Source organism: Panthera pardus, unplaced genomic scaffold (genome assembly GCF_024362965.1).
Source record: "Panthera pardus isolate Hobbes unplaced genomic scaffold, ASM2436296v1 HiC_scaffold_10, whole genome shotgun sequence".
Classification (NCBI taxonomy): Eukaryota; Metazoa; Chordata; class Mammalia; order Carnivora; family Felidae; genus Panthera; species Panthera pardus.
Window position 1 is genome coordinate 7,829,421 of NW_026526655.1, and position 16,521 is coordinate 7,845,941.

Genomic DNA, 16,521 nt, shown 5'->3' on the forward strand with positions numbered 1-16,521 from the left:
CAGGGCGCCTGGGTGGCTTAGTCGGCTAAGTCCCCGACTTCGGCTCAGGTCATGATCTCACAGTCCATGAGTTCAAGCGGCACATCAGGCTCTGTACTGACAGCTCAGAGCCTGGAGCCTGTGGCAGATTCTGTTTCTCTCTCTCTTTCTGCCCCTCCCCTGCTTGCACTCTCTCTCTCAAAAATAAACATTAAAAAAAATTTTTTTTAAAGATTGAAATCTATCTTTTTTCAATAAACTAATTAGTAAATTTTTTTCCAAATACACCTATAAGAATAATCTCTCAGTCCTTCTTTGCTAGCCAAATGGAGAAAGGAAGTGTGTGTGTGTGTGTGTGTGTGTGTGTGTGTGTTTGATCAGGGGGAAGGTGGTCAGGATCTAATTCTGCTAAAATAAGGAAATCATTACTCCCACAAATCTCTGAAGACCCAACAAGTCACACTGCACTCACAACTCTCCCCCAGGACTAGCTATAATACAGTAATGTCATATACACCTTCCTCCTTTCTCTACAATGCTTTAGTAGTTTTTATTTTAAAAGAAAGAAAAGTTAATTATTTAATTATCCACCATCAGTGCTTCTCAAAATTTAAAGTTCATACAAATCACTTGGGGATCCTGTTAAAACACATACTATTCACACTGGTGGCTGCCACAAGGGAGGTGGGTGAGAGGATGGATGAAATGGATAAAGGGATTAAGAGTACAGTTATCTGGATGAGCACCGAGAAATATACAGAATATTTGAGTCATTATATTGTACACCTGAAACTAACATATCACTGTATGTTAATTATACTTGAATTAAAAAAGAACTAAAAACAAAAACAGTCTTATTCAGTGGGCCTTGGGGTACAGCCTGAGATTCTGCGATGCTGCTGGTACGTAACACACTTTGAGCTGCAAGGATCAGGAAGGAATACCACATCCAACACCAGGTACGTACTGCAGAGGACAGGCAGACGGCCCAGAGCCAATATACCCAGGGGCTGCAAGGCCCAAGCTCCTCAATGTCAAAAGCCAACTACGTCTTATCCCAAAAGATCTGAGACTACGGTCTTTACAGACTGAAGATACTCCACTGTAGCACATTACAAACAATGAGACCTCACTCCGATGGTTACAGAAAAAGAAGTGACTGTGCACCAAGGATTCCAACAGTACCCACGCTCGTCTTGGCTTCACACAGCAAGATGTGAGTACTCACCTCTACGACTGGTCTCCGCACCCAATGAGCAGGAACCTCTGACAAGGTTGACAAGGACTCATCTCCAGCCATCCCTCTTCCCCTCACAGCCTCCATTCCTACTGTAATAAGCAACTTTCAGGATTTAGAGCAGGCCAGGCTCTCCCTTCCATCAAGCCTCTAGTTCAAACTTACTTTACATTCAGACTTCATCTCCTCCAGAAATTTATTTCCCAAAACATTCTTTGAGACTCGGCAGGCTAGCAGGGTGTCGCACAGTGCTCCAGGACTCCACGGCTGCACTCGCCGCTCTGTATCGCTCCACTTGACAGACAGTCTCAGCCTGGGTTCCTCAAGAAAATCAAGCCCTTATACACTAAGGCACCCACTATGCGTAACGAAGAAGCTTCTCTACTTTGAATCTAGAATGGCACTATTTAAGTACCACCTTTGGGAGAACTGAAAACACAGGCACTCAAGTCACTTTCTATGTTATGAAGTTTAGAACCAGATCCTGCCTATCTTATTCCATACCATGTTCCTAAGGTATAGCGTGTTGCCTGACTCACAGCAAGCACTCAACAAAACCTTGATGGAGGGGGGACCTGGGTGGCTCAGTCAGTTAAGCATCTGATTCTTGGTTTCAGCTCAGGTCGTGATCTCACAGTTTCGTGAGTTCAAGCCCTGCACCGGGCTCTGCACTGGCAGCTCGAAGCCTGCTTGGGATTCTCTCTGTCCCTCTCTCTCTCTGCCCCTCCCTCACGTGCACTGTCTCTCTCTCTCTCAAAATAAATAAATAAACTTAAAAAAAAACAACAACACCATATTATTAGAATAACTCTAAAAAAACAAATCACATAATCCAGTCAACTAACTTCCCAGAACCCATGGAGATAAAGACTCTTTAGAATTTTCTGCTTAAAAAACAAAACACTCAAGAACTAAAAGCTCCAATTATTGAGATGGAGTCAAAATTGGAAGACCTTTCGCAACATAGATGTCATGCTGTTTAAGGCTAAGAACGAGGGGCCTGTGTTGAGTCCTATAGTGCTTGCTAGGTCAGGCGGGGCAAGGGCCTTCGTGAGGCCTAACCAGGCCTCTAGAACTGGGCTCCACAAACTACTGCTCATAGGCCAAACCCAGCTGTTTTTGTACATGAAGTTTTACTGGAATATAGCTGTTTTCAGGCTACAGAGGCAGAGTTCAGAGGTTGTGACGGAAACTTATGGTCAGTAAAGCCTATAACATTTACTATCTGGCTTTGACAAAAGTTTGCTAACTCCAGTTCTAGAATGCTACCAAAAAAGTCACCATCAGGACGTCTCCCTTCTCCTGGCCAACTGTCCCCAATGCATTTGCTCCTAAAACCTGATCTGGTTTTCTAGAGAGCAGGTCCCTGTCTCCACCTCCATTCTGGGTGCTGTGTTATCACTTCACTCTTTTTTAATTTTTGTAACCTTTATTTTTGAGAGAGAGAGAGAGAGACAGAGTGTGAGCAAGGGAGGAACAGAGAGAGAGGGAGACACAGAATCTGAAGCAGGCTCCAGGCTCTGAGCTGTCAGCACAGAGCCCGATGCGGGGCTCAAACTCATGAACCACAAGACCATCACCTGAGCTGAAGTTGGATGCCTAACCAACTGAGCCACCCAGGTTCCCCTCACTTCACTCTCTTACCATCCAAACCCAACCTCTTCGAGTACTCAATCTAGTTCATTCTCAGTAACTTGTTCTCAAATGGTAACTTTTGATCTGTGTCTTTACTAATTAAGTTTTAAGTAATTTGATGTATTTCAGAAATCTCTCACAAAGACAGACTATGAGGACCAGAAACCTCAGGCTCCGCCTCTGGGAAACCCAGCCTAAGGTACTGTAATTTAAGTTTTTCTCACATCTGCTATCCCTGTGTCTTTTATTCTTGAATCACTACCCTGTCTTAACCTCTTCCAGCTCCCTAATGCCTGTATGATCACAGCTGAACTCCTTTACTAGCATGAAGACATTTCATGATGTGACCCCACCCACCCATCATCTATTAGCCTGGCCTGGTCTCCTGCCACATTAAATCCCTATCTTACATTTCAAGCTCCAAAACACTAAAATACCTGTAATTTTCCAAATCTACAATGTCCCTTTCCCTAGTTGCCTAAATTTATAATATAGTTATGCATATGCCCTAAATCATTACTAGTTTCCATAAAACATGGGATAAGATATATCTATTGAAATTTTTAAAATAAAAACTAAAGAGCAGTAGCAAGCAACAGTATCACAACACTACTAATAATGATAAACACTGTATGGTTTATAAAAAATTATCACACGAATGCCAGTACATTTCCTTAAAACATAATTTCCTTGCCTTTTATACCCCCAAACTGTACCATTAGCTTGATGCAAAGATGAACAAACTTACTTGGCATCACACGTTGTGCTTTCAAGCAAAAATTATAAAACTAGAGGTGACCTTAAAGACCATCTAGATCTTTCAGGTATTTCTCAATTCCTCCTTCATTAATGGAGATGAATTTGTAGTAAGCGATACAGAAACTGCTGACTGATCTCCATAGTGACCAATGGCATACACTTTTCAGATAGCTAGTCAAGAATGCAACATATGATCAACCTAATTAATGCAGTGTGACAGTCATTAGTGCAGTTCACCACGTATATGCTCCTATCCCTACTTGTAGACACTTGGTAGGACGACACTTCTTGGCCCTCCTGTGGTTGAGGAGGGCCAGGTGACTCATTCTAGCCAATGAGGTGTGAGCAGAACTGATGGGGTCATTTCTGGGCAAGGACATTTTAAATGTCCAAGGCTCTGTGGCTCTTTTCTGCCACAGAAAAGGGGCATACTCCTGTTAGCAGCTATTTCATTCAGCCTGGGCTCTGGGGTGAAGATAATACAAGGCAAGGCCCTAGATGATCTTGATGGGCAAACAGCATGGGTACAAAATAAACAATGTTGTTCCACAGTATAACCTTAGCTATCACAACCTTCCAGCAATTTAGATCCTTCAAAGGAATGCATAGTGAGACACCAACATTTTACATCAACATTTTATTTCTACTGTAAATAAATGTTATCAGTGGTAAATTCAAGAGCTGGGAATAGCAAGTTTGAGTTATTACGTGCTCTTGACCAAACAATGCCTCTCAGTCTTCATTTCAAGGAAGAATAATAGTAATAGTTGACATTTCTTAAGCACTTAACAACGTGCCAGCATTGCTAAAGGTCCTTCATCTACATTAATTCATTCCATACAATGAACGTGAGTTTCACCAAACCATCTCCATGGAGTTACGGAGGACTGAATTAGTTTTCTAGAAAATAATCCTGAAATATTAATTGGGAGTTTCCCAGCACAAATAAGCTACTCTATCCTTAAATGATACATTCCTTATTTCAGACATTTCAATTTGAATTACGGAGATCTGAAGGCATGTTTAGAGCAGGCAAGAACCTGAAGTATTTGATCCCAGAGCTGGCAATAATGAAGAAGAAAAGATGATTGTTAAAAATAGGTTTGTGTATATAACAATTTTGGGAAAATCTGATCATGGTAGTAGATATACCTTACCTACCATATTGCTATGGGTGGAGGCTCCAAAGACCTTGCCCTCCATCATTAAGTACCTTCCAAGTCTTTTTCGGGCCTGTCATACAGGCCAGGAAACCAAACAGTTCTAAGAAATCCTAATTCCACTGGAATTGAGAACAATCCAAAATGATAGTGGTTATATAAGAGACTGGATTAAGTATAATCTAGTATGATGGATGCATATTTAAAGAAGAACTTGGAAGACAAAACTTTAAAACAATCACTTGAAGGAAAAGTTAGTTGTCAAAGGAAACAATTTACTGTACGAGACCGATTTCGTGTGACCATAAGAAGGTTTGGAACAGCCACTGAAAATTAGGGATTAAATGTGCACTTTGATTTTTCTGTTGTTTGTTTAATTTAGAACAAGAGTAGTAACTCCTATCAACGCTTCCTTTATTCTTTCAAACCCATTGGTTCTTTCTTTCTGTGCCAATCTCTTCTAAAATACCCATCCGTACTTCTATTATTCCTTTGCTGAAGTGTAAGTATCTTTGCATAACAGTAAGTTTTCTTAGTAACTGTATAACAGACCTGTTAAGAAACACAGAATAATTATCCCTGCTTCTCCACCCTCCTTAATTCATGCATAGACTTTGCTCTATTGAAAATTAAGTGAAATAATCCTGTCCTAAGAGAAAATTAGACTTCACTAACAAAGTGCTTAATTGATTTATTCCAACTATATCCTCTCTGTCTGATGCAAGTGCTCTCAACAAATACCTAAGGGATAAACGAATAGCATTATAGTTTTCCAGTGGCTATCAATATATCAAATCGACTCCAACCTTTCTTACTATAGTTTTAAATATTCAGACAAAAAATATAAGAACTAATTTTGAATGAGTAGAAATTTCACTTGACATCTACCTCTGACTCTTTAGCTAATCAGCTTCTGTTTCACACTGTAGGACAGTCTAATTTTAATATGCTCTTATCCTCCTCCTTTACTCCGATTTTCCCTGGGTCACTCACTATGGCTGCATCAACTAAGCTGCTCACCCTAGTTCGCAATCAAGCAAAGTAGGCAACATTCAAACAGCTTTGGCTCCTCCTCTAAGAGGCCTTAGCTTTTAACCCACCTCCCAGATCCAAGACACCAGACCTTAATTCCGGGCTCCCAAATCTCCTTTGGTACAACAACAACACAAAAAAGGCCCAGAATTCTGGCTCTCAGGGTTGGTCTCCTGCTTTGGTTCTTGCTCCCAATACTGCTCTAGCCAATTCTCCTAGCATGGCAATCAAATAGCCTCCTTGACTCCAGCCCAGGGGCCAGCTCCACCAGTCTGTTTATACTGAGAGAGTCCTATGTCTCTGAAATTAGTCCTATGTCTCTGTCAGAGAAGGACCCACCTCTACCATGGCAACTGCCTACCTGCCTTCTGAACACCTGTGCCACATGCCCCACGAGTTTGTGATCTACTCTCAGGTCAGGATGACAGCTGGGTCTGTGACCCCTTGTTCAGCAGGCTGTAGCTCTTGAGGTAACTTTATAATTGAGTCAGCTCTCTCAGTATCTGATCTGATATCTAGAGCAGATGTCTGGTAAGGTTATGGCACATTCCCAACACCTGCCTTCATAATGCCCTGAGAAGCTATCATACTTCTCTAGTCTTAAGACAGAACCACTAGAATTCTAATTAATTTTTTCTAAAGCAGCTATTTTCTAAGAATTAATACTAAGCCTTTGGTCATTTCAACTGATACAATTATCCTCTTTACCCATGATGGGAACTCAAGATACTACCTAATGCTAAGGTATATATTACTATTTCCTGGATTTATGCTGATTTTTATGATACTTGACAATTTCTATCTACATATCCAATAACTCTCTTCTTTTTATCTCTGAAATAACAAATAATAATGAGCTCATGAAATTCAGAGATGTGAATCTGAATCCCAACTCTGTCATTCTCTAGTTATATATTCCCTAAATAAGTAAAATGTGTAAGCTAAGACTCAAGTTTCTCATTCACAAAACTGGAATAGAGACAACAGCAGACTAAAGAATGATATGATGCATTAAATATAGTTCCTGGTACATAGCAAGCCCTAAAAAGTTAGCAATCATCCAACATCCGCAGGGTTTATATATTTGTGATGCACTATATTGGGCTACTAAAAGAAGGAAAATAACAGCGTAAACTTATTATAGTTAACAAAAAAGATGAAGGACAAAGTTGTTTAATTATTATGGAGATGAACTTAATGGGACAAAGGGAAGAAAAGGAAAAGAGAATGCAAGAGGCAGGGTGAAGATCAAATAAATGGCAAAGGGAGTGTTTACAGAGCAAAGAGCAGTATCTGTGGGGCTTCTGCAAAAGGGGCCAAGGCCAGGGGCGCCTGCGTGGCTCAGCTGGTTGAGCATCCCACTCTTGATTTTGGCTCAGGCCATGATCTTGTGGTTCGTGGGTTTGAGTCCCACATCAAGCTCTGCATTGACAGTGCAGAGCGTGCTTGGGATTCTCTCTCTCCCTGCCTCTCCCTCTCTCTCTCTCAAAATAAAATGGGCGGCAGGGGGTAGGGGGGGGCTGGCCCACAAGGCTGTTGGTCTTCTTGGAAGGCAGGGACTGGAGAACTTTTTTTTACCAGTCTCTAGGAGAGTTGGGAGGGCCGCACTCAGCCGATGGCACAGCAGGGACAGAGAGCCTTACTCCACATGTTCCTCCCCGAAAGTGGAAATTTTCACAATCCTCTCTTGCCAAATCATTCTCAACCCAAGTCACTCTCATCCTAAAACAAAACAAAACCTCTCTTCTCCCTTCCCATCTTCTTTTTAATTTTTTTAATGTTTATTTATTTCTGAGAGAGAGAGAGAGAGGGAGAGAGAAAGTGGCAGAGAGAGAGAGACCCACAAAATCCGAAGCAGGCTCCAGGCTCTGAGCTGTCAGCACAGAGCCCGATGTGGGGCTCAAACCAATGAACTGTGAGATCATGACCTGAGCTGAAGTCAGACACTTAACCAACTGAGCCACCCAGGAGCCCCATCCCATCTTCAAACCTTAGTGCAGATGCAACCTCCTCTAGGAAACCTTCTCCAGTCCTCTCATAAGAGTTTGGTGCCCCATAATGACATGTATTTCTTTCTATTTTGCAAACTATACTACAGTTGTTCCCATCCCCATCCCATCCAGCCTACGAGCTCCTTAACAGCAAAGCCTGTGACCTTTCCCAGGCTGAACCTCCAGGATCTAGCACAGAACAGGGTGCAGGATGAGAAGCCAACAGGTACCTGGCACAGTTCTGGGCAGAATCATCAGGACCTGTGAAATAGCTCCTAATCATTTGGAGGACAGGTCTCCCCCCGCTTTGAAAATCTGAGGAAAACCAGACCCTCAGCCTAGAAAAATACACACACACATGCACACACTCACACAAAAGAAAAAAGAAACCCTATAAGAGCGAGAAGCTGAAAGTCATGAGATCTGGATTCTGCTCCCTGGCCCTGCCAAAAACTTCCAGTTCCTAAACAAGTCACTTAATGTCCCAATTGACAAAGTGAAGAAACTATCTTTTGTCCCTCAACTATCCTTCATTAGATGTCTGTAATAAAAACTACATATATATACTACAAAAGTGGAAGAATTCTAAAATTAAAATTGTTATATAAGAGCAAATTATTTTTTATGATTGCCTCACAGCTTGAGTCTTTAACAGCTATCTATTTTGCCAAAAAACATGCTGTGAAATAAATTGACTATTTACTACTATAGCTAAAAGAATTGTTGTTTTTTCTAAAACCCCAAAGGCCCTGTAGTTTACATACCCAAGAGGGGGTGAGCACAACAAGCATAAAGAAGCAAAGATGAATAATCCAATTAATTCACATTTGCTCACACCATTGACTACAGATTCCTCTGACAACAATATGCTTTTGTACTAACAAACCTGTAATACAATTGGCCAGTATGCTTTGAGATGTTTATATTCTACATGTCAGGGATGCTTGAGGACAGTCTGAATATTCTCTTCTCTCTAGTTTGACCCTGTCACCAACAACTGTGACAGGTGGGCTACAGCCAGCAAGGCTTCCCGCTTCAGAACGGGAAGCTATGAAATACTCTAAGTAATGAGGCCCAAGAGACATACCTAGTGGGGTTGACTTTCATATAAAAAGCAATTATCAGGCAGTCACTGTGAAGATCCTTAGGAGCTCCACAGAAAACGAATAAGTCAAGGAACCCTGGACCATCCTCTACATTTCAAACCTGCTGGCAGCTGAAGAGGGCCTACGCACACACCAAGGCAGTCCCTCGGTCATCTCCCTTAATCTACTGCCAGCAACTCAAAGGGTCCTCCTTGCCAGTCTAGGCTTTTCTCTGTATCCATACCAATCCCTGTTCATGAGAAAGGGCTCAGGATCCGGTAGATCAAAAAATGCCTTCCTAGACTTGAGCAGACCATATGGACTATGAAAGTCTGAGTCTGTGGACACCCATTTCTCTGCACCACTGCCCCTCTGCGTCAGCCTGTTCCCTAAACCAAGCACAGCTGAAATTTTTGTTTTGTTTTTCAAAAATTATCTTTTTAATGTTTGTGATATGTGATATTCCCGATTTCATTCCTGATATTGGTGACCTGTGACTTCTATTTTTGTCAGCTGTACTTGAGGTTTATTGATTTACTGATTTTATTATAGAACCAATATTTGTTTTTCTGTTTTCAATTTCATTGATTTCTGCTTTAGACACAGATGAAAGTTAACCACCATGTTTCATACCCTCCCTGTCCAGGGGCACAGGTCTCTCCACAGTCTCGTCAGCTGACCTCTAAATGCTGGCTTACCCAAGAACTCGGTACTCAGCCTTCTTTTCTTTAGCTACACTCTCTAAGTGATCTCATCCACTGCCTCGGATTTGACATTACGTATCTGCTGATGACTCCCAAATTTACATCTCTAGCTTCAATCTTTCCTTGGAGCTCCAGGCTCATTTGTCCAAGTATCTTATTGTTTCTTTATTTTCAGTTATTTTTTATGGCTTGACTGAGGTATAACTGACATAGAATAAACTGCATATATTTAAGGGCACCTGGGTGGCTCAGGCATTTGAGCATCCAAGTCTTGATTTTGGCTCAGGTCATGATCCCAGGGTCAGGGGATCAAACCCCACGTCAGACTCCACACTGAACATAGAAGCTGATTAAGATTCTCTCTCTCTCTCCCTCTCTCTCTCTCTCTCTCCTCCTCCTCCTCCTCCTCCTCCTCTGCCCTTCTCCCCTGCTCACTCTGTCTCCAAAATAATAAAAAAAAAAAAACAATTACATATATTTAAAGTGCACAAATTGATTGGCTTTGACATACATACACAATTATGAAACTATCCCATCAAGATAATGAATATGTCCATCACTCCCAAAGCTTCCTTGAGGCCCCTTGGTAATCTATCTTTCTTACTCCTGCCCCAAGCAACCAATGATCTGCCTTTTGTTCATACAAATTAGTTTGTATTTTCTAGAGTTTTATATAAATGGACTCATACAAAGTGTATTCTTTTTTGCTTAGCTTCTTTCATCCATCGTAATTTATTTTGAGATTTGTCCATGTTGCTGCATGTATCAATACTCCATTGATTTTTTTTTTTTAACTGCTGAGTTGTATTTGTTGAATAGGTATAACAAAATTGGTTTTCATGCCTTCGGACATTTGGGCTGTTTCCAGTTTGGGGCTATTACCAAAAAAGCAGCTATGAACTCATATGTAAGTCTTTATGCAGACAAATGCCTTCATTTCTCCAAGGTAAGTATCCAGGAATGGAGTGGAATGGCTGGGTCATGTTAAGTATACACTTAACTTTTTCAGAAGTTGTCAAACCGTGTTCCAAAGTGAATATACCATTTATATTCCCACCAGCAGTGCATGAGACTTCCAGCTGCTCCACACCCTTGCCAACACTGGTTATGGTCAGTCTTGTTAACATCAGCCATTCTAGAGATTTTATAGTTGTATCTTGTGCTTTTAATTTGTATTTTCTTAATGACTATGTCAAGCATCTTTTCCTATGCTTACCTGCTATCCATATATCTTATTTAGTAAAGTATCTCTCAAATCTTTAATACAGTTTTTAAATAGGCTGCCTGTTATTGACTAAAAGAGTTCTTTATAGTCTAGATAATAAAAATCTTTGGTCAGATAAATGTTTTGCCTTTTTGTAACTGTGTTTATTAAAAAGCAAAAGTTGATAATTTTAATAAAGTCAAATTTATTATTTCTTTTATGCTTCATATTTAAGAAATATTTGTTAAATCTAAGATCACTAAAAATTTCCCCTTTTTCTTATAGAAAGTTTATAGTTTTTACACAAACATTTATATCTATAATCCACTTCAAGTTAATTTCTGTATATGGTACAAGGTAAGGGTCAAAGTTCATTATTTTTCATATGGCTACACAATTGTAATAGCACATTTGTTGAAAAGAGATCTTTTCCCCACCAAATTATTTTGGCACCATTGTAGAAAATCAAATAATCCTGTATGTGTGGGTCTACTTCAGGCCTCTCTACTTTGTTCCATCAATCTATATGTCTATCTTGACATTACCACACAGTTTGATTATCAGAGCTTTATAGTAAGTCTTGAAATCAGGTGATATACAGCCTCCAATTTTGTTCTTCTTTGTTTTGGCTATCCTAGGTCCTTTGCACAACTATACAAATCTTAACATCAGCTTGTTAACATCTATAAAGAAGCCTGCTACAATTTTCTTTGGGATTGTGATGAATCCATCTATCAATCTGAATAGAATTGGTATCTTAGCATTACTGAGTCTTTTAATTCATGAGCATGATATTTTTCACCATTTATTGAGACCTTATGTAATTGTTCTCAGTTTATAAACTATAAAACGTTTATAGTTTTAGTGTACATGTCTTACACATCTTTGGTCACATTTTTCCCTCAGTATATCATAATTTTGATCCTATGAAAAAGATACTTTAATAAATTTTGAAATTTCCAATTTCTCATTGTTAATATATATAAGTACAATTGATTTTTTATATCAACCTTCTGGCCTTCAACCTAATCTCACTTATTAGTTCTAGCAGCTTTTTGTAGATTCCTTAGGATTTTATATATAGAAAATCATATAGTCTGAGATTAAATACAGTTTTACTCCTTCCTTTCCAATCCGAATGCTTTTATCCCCTATTGCTTTACTGTACTGGCTAGAATCTCCAGTACAGTGTTGAATAAAAGGGATGAGAAGGGACATTCTTACCTCATTCCCAATATTGGAGGAAAAGCATTTAGCCTTTCTTCTTACTAAGAATGGTGTTAGCTATAAGTATCTCCTAGATGTTCTTTGCCAAATTGAGGAAGTACTCTTTTATTTCTAGTTTGCTGTGATTTTTTATTATGAATTGTTGTGGACTTCTGTCAATTGTATTTTCTGCATCTATTGAAATGATGGCATTCAAATGAAATATGGTAAGTTTGGTCTGTTAACTAGGTGAATTACATGAAATTGCTTTTCAAATATTAAACTTTGCACTCCTGAGATAAACCCCATTTGCTCATGCTATATTACCCTTTTAGTATAATATGTTGTTGGATTCTATTGGCTAATATTTTGTTGAGGACTTTTTCAACCATGTTTGTGAGGAGTACTGGTCTATAGCTTTCTTCTCTTACAATGTCTTTTCCTGGTTTTGATATTAAGGCAATGCTGCCTTCTTAGAAGTTGGGAAAGGTTTCCTCCTCTTGCATCTTCTGCAAGTGTTTGTGTAGAATCGGGATTATTTCTTCCACAACTTAGAATTTATGAGTAATGAACCATCTACGCCTCCATATATTCTCAACATCTCTATTAACATGTCTGAAAAGAAATTAAAACTTAACATGGCCAAGCAGAACTAATAATTTTTGTACCCAAACATGCTCATCCCTACTATTCCTCATTTCAAATTAATGACATCATGTTCACCCATTTTGCTTAAACCAGAACCTTAATCCTTCATTCCCTGCTTTCATTAACCCTACTCCTCAAATCTATCTTCAAGTCCCATTAGCTCTTTCAAAATGTATCTCTACCTCTCTGCACCTTCACTATCACGGCCCGGCATATACCTCCTAACTGGCCACGCCAATGCACAATTGCCCCCACTACATTCCATTCTCCAAATAGCAGCCAGAGTGATTTTTGGCTAAATAAGACCATGTCACTCCCTGGCTTAAAACTCCCATATGGCCCTTAATCTCTTCTGCCTTTAGATATTAACTGTAAAATAGAAAAACAACAAGCTGTGTCTATGTAGTCTGAATACACTGACTGTGGGAGCACTACAAGAATTTCAGTAAATTCTTATCTGCTTAACTAGCTCCAGTGACCTAGGAATTACAAAATCACAAACTTAGGCCTCTTGGGAAAAAACACAACTTGGCTGTGTTGAGTCTTAAAGGAGGTATAGGTTTTTGTCTAGAAGCAAAGGCACCAAGGCAGAAGTAAGAATCCCCAAGTCCTAAGCTGTCCTTCTAGAGCATGACAACAACAAACACTTTCACCTCCAACCTACCCTCATCTTCCTAGGCTTCCTATCCAAAGCAAGAGTGGTTCATACAATACCAGGAAAGGCTGTGCCTGCTGGTCTTAAATACAAAGGAGGTGCAAAACAGGGAAAATAATGCAACTAACTTATTTATTCATATGTTTGGGTTTTTTTAGCCATCCCCTGCTGCAGCCAAGGTAGGAAGGATGCTAGGCAACTTGGCCTTGCTCTTTTTTAATCAACCTCGTCCACCTCTGTAGAGCTCAACCGGTGCTCTACTATATGCTCTCCATTCCTATTCTTCAACCAGTCAACATCTTACACATGTTCCGGTCAGCGCCAGACTCACCCAATTTGCTAACTACTCTTCTATTTCTTTCTATTCTGCCCATTCTCACTCCTTGAGTTAAAGGAAACCACCACCTTTTTGTGTTCCTTCTTCGGATCATCTTCACTCTAATTCTGCCTCTTTACTCCCTCAAATGACCTCCAGGAATACTTCCTTTAGTTTGATCAGGCCCTAATGCAATCCTCTTGCCTTCTTAGATATGGTCAATACTGTGCTAGATGACGCTTTCCAGAAAAGAGAAAGTGGCCTAAATCAATCTATGTTCCTAGGACTTGGAACCAACTCTTAGCTGTGCTTTTGGAGAATCAAGGGAGGAGACTACAGCCACAATTGGCTGCAACTGGGGGTGGGCTGGGGGTATCAGGACTAGGATAACTAACCCTCATAAAATACTCTTCACTTAACTTCACAGCATTAACTATAATTATCCTTAAATTTGTGTATCATTAGTATCTGTCTCTTCCTGCACTCCCCATCAGACTAAAAGCTCCATAAGGGTTAACAACTATGTCTATCATGGGCGCCTGGGTGGCTCAGTCAGTTAAGCGAATGACTTCGGCACACATCATGATCTCATGGCTCGTGAGTTCCAGCCCTGTGTCTGGCTCTGTGCTAAGAGCTTGGAGCCTGGAACCTGTTTCAGATTCTGTATCTCCCTCTCTCTCTCTACCCCTCCCCCACTCATGCTCTGTGTCTCTCTCAAAACTGAATAAAAACGTTGAAAAAAGATTAAAAAAAAGAAAGAACTATGTCTATCGTGATCATTATTAACATCCCTACACCCTACAAATCCCTGGCATGTAGGTCTAACTCAGTTACTCCAGCCCTGTCGGATAAAACACAAATTGAATTTATATCTCAACAAAGCTCTGAGATAAGGTAGTACTTCCCCCATTTCTGGAAAAGCTAATAATAAAAACCAACATTTCTTGAGCTGCTACCATGGGTTAGGCACCATTCTAAGATTCTTACATGTATATTCTCATTTAATCCTCATCACAAACGTATGAAGTAGGTACTATGATTATTCCCATTTTACAGATGAAGTATTTGAGGCACAGAGAGGTTATATAATTCACCCAAAGTTATACAGATGAGCTGCAGAAAGGGATTCAAACCCAAGCCTAAAAAGCCCACTCTATTATTTCCTATAGTACCGCTCAATGAAGACAACACCATATTCCTCAACACCGATGAACTGAGCCAAATAAAAGATGCTATGAATAAATGCTACAAAGAAAAATCCAGACTTAGACACACAAGTTGCCAGTTCTACATGACAATTCAAAGAAACTGCTACTATAAATGATTCCAGTGCCTGACTCTTATTTAAAATAATGGTCAAGGGGCACCTGGGTGGCTCAGTCAGTTAAGCATATGACTTCAGCTCAGGTCATGATCTCACGGTTCATGGGTTTGAGCCCCGCGTCAGGCTCTTTGCTGACAGCTCAGTGCCTAGAACCTGCTTTGGATTCTGTGTCTCCCTCTCTCTCTGCCCCTCCCTGACTCACACTGTCTCTGTCTCTCAAAAATAAACATTAAAAAAAATTTTTAATAAAAAATATTAGTCAAAAACCACATCTTTCTTTTCGATTGACAGACATATATAGAGAATGAAACCCAGAATATTCTCATGTTGAAAACACTTCCTCTGCCACCAGATCTCTGTTTTATAAAAAGAGTCTATTTTTGTCTGCCAAAGGAAGCCCAATCACCAAACTGGACCCTACAGAACTAGGTATGTGTTGCCTGAGTTTTCCCATAGAGGCAGCAAGAATGTATGAAGACTGCCACCCTCCCATGACTTTGTCTTTCCAGTTCTCCCAGTATTTAATGTGGGAAAATAATACATATCAAGTTTGAATGTGCCCTGCAAGCTTTTATTCTGTCCTAAAAATTACCAGAAACCAATGCAAGGCATGTGAAGGGAAGACAGGTCACAAGGGAGGGAGCAAGGAAAACAACTCAAATCATTAGCTGTCTGCCCATCAGATGCTTCTAAGTTCCCAGCATTCCATGGCCTGCTTCTTAGAAGAGTCCATGACTGCTTCAGTTTATGATGTCTCCCCGATGCACCATGGAATGAAAAGGCCCTGAGGACTCTATTATTAGAAAAGGAAATTTTAACTTACCTTCCACTGCTCTTCTGGAAGCAGCTTCACGACCACCAGATCCCCATTCAAGGCTCTATTACGAGCAACAACACCATCAATAAAAATGTCTCGATCACCATCCTAGGTTGGAGAGAGAAAACAGTCACCTTACCAAGGCCTGGAACCAAAACTTACTTCCTTGGTTTAAAAGTTGTGAACTCTACAAACTGTCCACTGACCTCACAAGAATGCTAGTACATAGCCACAAACAGACCTAGTGGGAAATCAGTCTCTGGAACTAGCAGAAATGGGGATGAACATAGAAGAGCAGGTTAACAGAATGTTAAAAAACATTTTTTTAAATATAAGGGAAGATCTCCCATAGGCAGACCAAAAACAAACAAAAATATGTAACGCAAAAAACTGAGGCTGCATGCTTTCCTAATTGGAATGAGAAAGGAGTAAGTGATCCTTTCTTGTTTGACATAAAGCATGATGATACATTTTCTACACTAACGGAATTTTTTTTAAGTATCAAAGAAGTTTGCAAGCAAACAGAAGAACAATAAAATATAATCCCCCAAGATAACCAACTGGGGGCAGGAGCAGCAACCAGCTCTAGGAATTGGGTTCTCCAAGGAAGGAACTAGCAAAATCATACTCCTCCCCCCCCCCCCCCCCCCAGGCAAGTGGCACAGAAAGCAAAGTATGGTTGTTTTGATGGAGACCTAAGTAGAAGACAAAGAAGGAAAGGAAAGGGACAGGAGATTCATGAAGCATTCTCACGCTCCTCCACCTGTCT

At 40.2% G+C, this 16,521-nt stretch overlaps 1 protein-coding gene across 6 annotated transcripts in view; it reads right to left on the bottom strand.

Moving 5' to 3' along the window:
• Positions 1-16,521, bottom strand: part of DIS3L2 (DIS3 like 3'-5' exoribonuclease 2) — a 345,141-nt gene that overhangs the window by 258,663 nt on the left and 69,957 nt on the right. For all 6 annotated transcript variants that reach the window (XM_019445568.2, XM_019445569.2, XM_019445566.2 and 3 more), the window contains one exon: positions 15,759-15,860. In XM_019445568.2, coding sequence (XP_019301113.2) covers positions 15,759-15,860 — 102 coding nt within the window. The remainder of the gene's footprint in view (positions 1-15,758; positions 15,861-16,521) is intronic.